General features: G+C 36.8%; 1 protein-coding gene across 1 annotated transcript; it reads right to left on the bottom strand.

Annotated features, from left to right (window-relative positions):
- Window positions 1-682: 682 nt before the first annotated feature.
- On the bottom strand, window positions 683-5193 carry LOC116010574 (agmatine deiminase-like). The gene is made up of 9 exons (XM_031250046.1): window positions 4711-5193; window positions 3363-3476; window positions 3183-3272; window positions 2978-3062; window positions 2357-2412; window positions 1917-1995; window positions 1659-1793; window positions 970-1469; window positions 683-811 (listed from the first exon to the last, which is right to left on the bottom strand). Exons 1-8 carry the CDS (start codon window positions 4795-4797, stop codon window positions 1366-1368), a joined length of 750 nt encoding a protein of 249 aa, XP_031105906.1. The 5' UTR covers window positions 4798-5193; the 3' UTR covers window positions 683-811; window positions 970-1365.
- Window positions 5194-6000: the final 807 nt, after the last annotated feature.

The following is a 6000-nucleotide window of genomic DNA, read 5'->3' as shown; positions in this document are numbered from 1 at the left end:
TTTTGGTTTTTTTTTTTTTTTTTTTTTCTTCTTTTGGTTTCTTTTTTTTTTTTTTGGTTTATTAATAATAACAATATTATTATTATTATTATTTTTATTATTACGGAGTAGTATTATATGTATACCTTTTTGGTCATTTTATATGTTAACCGCTAATCTAAACAGCTAATTTTACCAAACATCTTTTTACAAACCGCTAATACATTTCGCTGGTCAAACTCGCTAATACAATCCGCTATTTGATAACCGCTAACACAACCCGCTACCGCTAACTGCTAACCGCTGATAACCAAACAAGCCCTATGTGAAATGAAAATTCTCACTGTTGTAAGCAAGAAGGCAAAAGAGTGAGACCCAATGCTACAACAAAGATATTAATAAAAACAAAGTGATTCAATCAGAGAATCAACTCTTTGAACCTCACTAAAATTAACCATATTGGCAGCAATAGTCATTAGCAAGCAGAATAGAATTTCAGATGTGCCAAACTCATAAGAAAGGTGAACCACAACAATCTGCAATTGATATATCTTATTTGTCCGTCTTCATAGACTGCGGGGCTGTTGTTGTGTGAACCACAACAATGTATATTTCCACCTCCAGAGATATATAATCAGAAGAAATATCATTCTATGGGGGTGATTGCAGTTTCACTTAACTCATGATCGGGAAATGCATGTGACAGGACCCGAACTGCTTCATCATCCCACTTGTCTCCAAATTGTGGAGCGATGATTGACCCATTTGCAATGTAGAAGTTTACATATGAAGCGGCAAGCCTTGTACCTGGAAGTCTTGGTTTACCATCATCCTATTTTCAGAATTTTCGTTCCTAATTAGTAACAGGAAAGATGATTCATTTCAGAGTTTTAATTAAATGTTCACGCTATGTAAAGATGGCATCTTAGGTGTTTATGATGGAACCCATTATAACGACACCGTACCCCAAAAGCAAAGACAGTTTGTTACCTCAACCAATCCATTTGCCTCCTCTTCTGTCATATAGAGAGGACCAGGTATATGGAGTTCCTCAAAAAGGGCTTCATCCTAATGTTGTTACGTATACCACAATGTTGCAGGGGTTCATTATTTTGTGAAATTCCTCAAAAAGGGCTTCCGTCTGAAACTGCAGTTGTGTTGAAAGGATACTGCAGTTGTGTTGAAAAGATATTACAGTTGTGTTGAAAGGAAACTGTAGTTGACCGGAACAGAGGCCCCACCATGTGCGTATCCAAAATAATGAACCCCTGCAACATTGTGGTATACGTAACAACATTAGGATGAAGCCCTTTTTGAGGACCAGTTAAATTTTCTACCCTTAGCATCTGTGGAATTTTCAAGAACAGTAAGAGCTTCCAAGGATCTTTAATGCTGAGGGTCACACTTGTCATCAGTCCAAGACAATAAAACGACACCAGGCTTCACAAAACTGCACATGCTATCTATATGACCATTTGTATCATCATCACCTGCAATAAAGCGATAAGTCCACCTTTCAATTCATCCTTCAAAAAGAAGGGGAATAAAGGGAAAAGCATCATTTTGTTGTTTAAGAGGTGCCCTGAAGACTAAACTTTTATGCCAGTTTAGTTCCAGAGAATTTCAAAATTTTCAAAGTTTTCATTTTCAATCACACAGTAAATAGATAAGCAATATACCATATAACCCACGAGGTAACCAAATAATCTTGCTGACTCCAAGATATGCTTTAAGTTCACTCTCAATTTCTTCCTTTGTCATATCAGGATTCCTGTTTTTATTCAAGAGACATTCTTCTGTGGTGAGGCAAGTACCTAGAGGAAACACAAATTTTAAGTAATTAGCATGCAACACTCATCATTATGCCACCTTCCTGGCAAAGAGAGAAGGCTACATTTCAGAACTAAAAAGAATTCTACAAGAAAGAACAGATTTACCTTCTCCATCAACGTGAATGCTTCCACCTTCAAGAATCATAGTCTGAGGGAACCTTGGGGACCTTTCAATGCTCAAAATCTGAGATGCAAGGATATAAATCAATATATCAAAATGTTGAATTTGAAAAACCCAGAGGCTTGGCGGGTGGAGAATAACAACCACCCGCCAGTTAGGCAAAAGCAAAGATGAAGAATCTAGGAAGAGAAAATATATATAATACTGAAAGGTTAACAATATATTTCTATAACTCTACGTTTCTAATGAAGAAACATAGTACATATATACATATATACATATATATATATATATATAGAGACAAATAACTGTTAATTTAAGCACCTATTCATAAACAGACACAACCCTTTGTTTTTCAACAGAGGAAACCAAATTTGCATTGTGTTACAGCGAGGTTGCAGCATAGATTTAGATCTAGGCATACCTTCCTTGCAACAAGAAGGTCCTGACTCCAGTCTGCATAACATCCATCTTCGATTCCTGCGATTGAATCAGCAACTAAACTTAATGTTTTGAAACTTTGAAAAAGCAATATGATATATATCATGCATAGCAACTCTTAACCGTATATAACTATATATATCCTAGACTAGACACAACACAGTACAGAAACATAAATTTCCAAAGTACAAAGCAAGCAGAGAAAAACATGCAACCCTCACTATATTGAATTCGTGGTGATATGATGGGAAAGATATGCAACATTTTTAGTAGAGGCTGCAACCCTCACTAAAAAATATGTCATGTACAATGTACAAACTTCAATATAGTCTGTAAATAAACAGTTCCTGAAAATTGCAACTACAGTTAAAATTGTTATAAAACTGGATCCCAAGATGACAATGCCTTAATACATTAATAGAAAGTATAAACAGAACAGCTAGAGGCAGGACTCCTCTTAGTCAGCAGTCAGCATAATGCATTGACACGCATTAATCGGAGGATCCTACAATCAATTGGCTGATAATATGACAGCCATAGAAAACTTTGAAACAGAAACACAAAATTGATGACCAGCATTGCAAGTATAAATTTGAAGGCATACCTCCCCAGCTATTGAAGGTCCAGTCAATCCCTGCAACACTTGGCTCAAGATTTTGAGAGCTTTCTGCACCTTTTCTGATAACAAACTGCATTCATTGAAGTGACTGTAAAATGGTAACTACATTTCATAAAAACTAACTGATCCAACTAATGAAAATAATGATATAATTAATTAATTAAAACAAGTTGACAAAAGAGGAACTGACAGTTGGACCAGAATCACGAAACCAAGAATCATTCATGCTCATCTCAACAACCCTGATATGTTTTGGTAACTGATCACGTGCGTTGTTCCACTGTCCAGAGGGCATACAATAGTAATTAAAATAAGTACAAGGGTTCATAAAAAGGATCTCAACCTCTCTTATATACACCAGATTACTAACCTGAGCGGAACTAGCACAAACAGTAACATGTTCAAATCTTGAGATAGCCTGTGCTACACTAGCAAATACACGTTGAGCATGCACAGCATTGTCCCTCCAGTTATCTGGGCGTTCCTATAAGTCGAAGAAGAAAAAAAGATTAACTAAGGAGTGAAGAAAATCCATACTATCATCACAGCAAGGTTTATAAATTTTTAAATAATAAATAAATAAATAACATGAGAAAACAGAGTATTTGTTTATTTTCCTGGTAGGTCAGAAGCTGCACTACATAGAAGGGGAAGAAAATATTGAACTGGGAAGGATTGCAGAACAGGGCTCAAACTAGCAGTAGACATAGTAAAATGCCTTACAAGAATTTTTTTTGGAATTACTTACAAAACTGGATTATGTACAAAAAGATTGCAAACCCAAGTTAAAAACTAAGCAGATTAATTGTGACAACGTTTGCTGTTGATAAAATTTAAAGTATCAAACTTTCACATGAACTTAAAGATTTAGCTCTGTCCTGTACTGAGGATTTTAAAAGAAATAAACTGTGCTTTGGTGAATTCTATTGGAGCTGTGCATTGGAGAATAGTACGACACCCCAAAAGGTGCCATTGCAATTAGTAACTGTTGGAGTTATTGAGCTAAATGGCGTCACAGGAATGGGCAGCTACAGAATTCTGTGAAGGGAGATCCAGTAGAATAGGGATTTGTTTTGATGTTTTGTTGTTTTGCTTCCCATAATTTAAATCACTTGGTTGTAATAATCAAACATATCTTTTAGCTGTGGATTTCGATACAATTTCTCTCCTTTATTCTATTATTTCTCCCATTTCTTCAGAGATTTCTTCCCCGATTTATGAGCTTACCAGTGTGTTGTGTTCTTAATTTAAGCTCAAGTTACAGCCTCTTACACAGCTTTCTCTCTATTTCTTCATGACTTTTCTCCATATTTTCTTCTCATTTCTTCGCTGTTTCCACCATTTCTGCTAAAGCTCAAACTTAAGTTTTCACCTTTAACCTCAACCGAACTCAGGTCTATTACAAGCTCTCATCTCCACTCTTTTGAATTTTGGAATAGTTAGCAAAGTTTTTGTCAGACCAAGAAATGAATTTAGATTAAGTTCAGTTTAGCCTTAAGGAAATTAGGCCAAATTTTCGTCCTCAAGACATAACAAAAGTATCATCCTCCCTGCCAATGCTGCCATCCTTAATCCAGAAATTCCAAATAACCCAGTTCTTCAAATCAAAAAAATAAACCCCAAACATGAGGGAAAGAAAATGTAGCCAAAACATGATAGCAAACACAAGAAGCGGCGCAAAGCACAGTACAGAATGAAAAGAAAGAAAGAAATTTTACTGGCCAGCCGATCCAGCACTGGGAATGGGGCTCCCACTCAGCAGGCATGCGATAGCCATGGTCAATCGGCTTTCCCTTCAAGTCCATATGCTTCCTTCAAATTCTCAGTGCAAATGCAGTTATCTCTTTTTCTTAAAAACAATTAAGGGGCGAACTTTTTTGGAGGGCACATGGCAGCCTACGACTTCCACCTGAGTAATGGCCCTACTGTTTCTGCCTTTCAACAGTCTGATCTGACTAAAGCTGTCGTCTCCCAGGAAATAGGTAGGGCCCCAGGTCCAGATAGCTTCTTCAAGAAAAATTGGTGAAGATCTATCTCATTGCAGCTGTTCAAGAATTCTTTGATTCCGGTCAGATCCTTAACTATACCACCATTGCTCTCATTCCCAAATCCCATCATGATTTTAGACCCAATGTCATCTACAAAGTCATATCCAAGGTCCTAGCAGCGAGACTCAGTAGATTACTTCCTTCAATCATTGATACAGCCCAGACAGCTTTTGTTGAAGGTAGAGTCATGTCAGATAATATCTTGCTATATATGCTAGGAAGAGAATTTCTCCAAGATGCATGCCCATGTTAGTGGACCTCAGAAAGGCTTATGACACGATCAGTTGGGAATTTATAGAGGAGGTGCTTGGATTAAATTTCCTCCTAGCTTCATTCACTTTGGTTACCGTAGTGCTCAATTTAAGCACATTGTTTATACCAGTTGTTATGCCTCCAATACGACGACGTTTCACAATTTAAAAAAAAAAATTAAAAATTAAAGGCGTTAGCGGTTCCTCATCGCAACAGAACACAAACTCTATATTTAGAGACCCTATACTCCATATTCACACTTACAGGGCTATATGTTTAGTAACTATATTACCATTGTTATGCATTCACACATTCAAAACTCTATATTCACAGATCCTATACTCCATGTTCACAACTTGGGAACTCCACATTCACACATTACAGGGCTACAAGTTGCTAGAACTCTGTTAACTCTAGTACAGATTCACACATTCATAACTCTACTTTCACAAATTCTATACTTCATATTCACAATTTGAAACCTCCACATTCACACATTTCAGGGCTATATGTTTAGTAATTTAAAAAAAAATAGTGAAACGGCGTCGTATTGGACCCAGGTCCACCTTATTATTTATACGTCTTGGGTCACTACACTTAGGATTAGGAATGTCTATCAGGCCCGAACCCGATGGGCAAACCCGAAAAAATTCGAAACCGACAGGGCTATAGCCCGATAAAAAAATTAGTTTGATGAGTCCGAAACTG

The sequence above is a fragment of the Ipomoea triloba genome, chromosome 2 (assembly GCF_003576645.1).
Source record: "Ipomoea triloba cultivar NCNSP0323 chromosome 2, ASM357664v1".
Taxonomy (NCBI): domain Eukaryota; kingdom Viridiplantae; phylum Streptophyta; class Magnoliopsida; order Solanales; family Convolvulaceae; genus Ipomoea; species Ipomoea triloba.
This window is presented reverse-complemented; position numbering and strand designations above follow the sequence as displayed.

Coding starts and splice junctions, on each gene's coding strand:
- LOC116010574 (XM_031250046.1), bottom strand. CDS start 4,797: ATGGACTTGAAGGGAAAGCCGATTGACCATGGCTATCGCATGCCTGCT. Junction 1,996..2,356: donor ACCTTCTTGTTGCAAGGAAG/GTATGCCTAGAT, acceptor CTTGCATCTCAG/ATTTTGAGCATTGAAAGGTC. Junction 1,794..1,916: donor CATTCACGTTGATGGAGAAG/GTAAATCTGTTC, acceptor TGTTTCCTCTAG/GTACTTGCCTCACCACAGAA.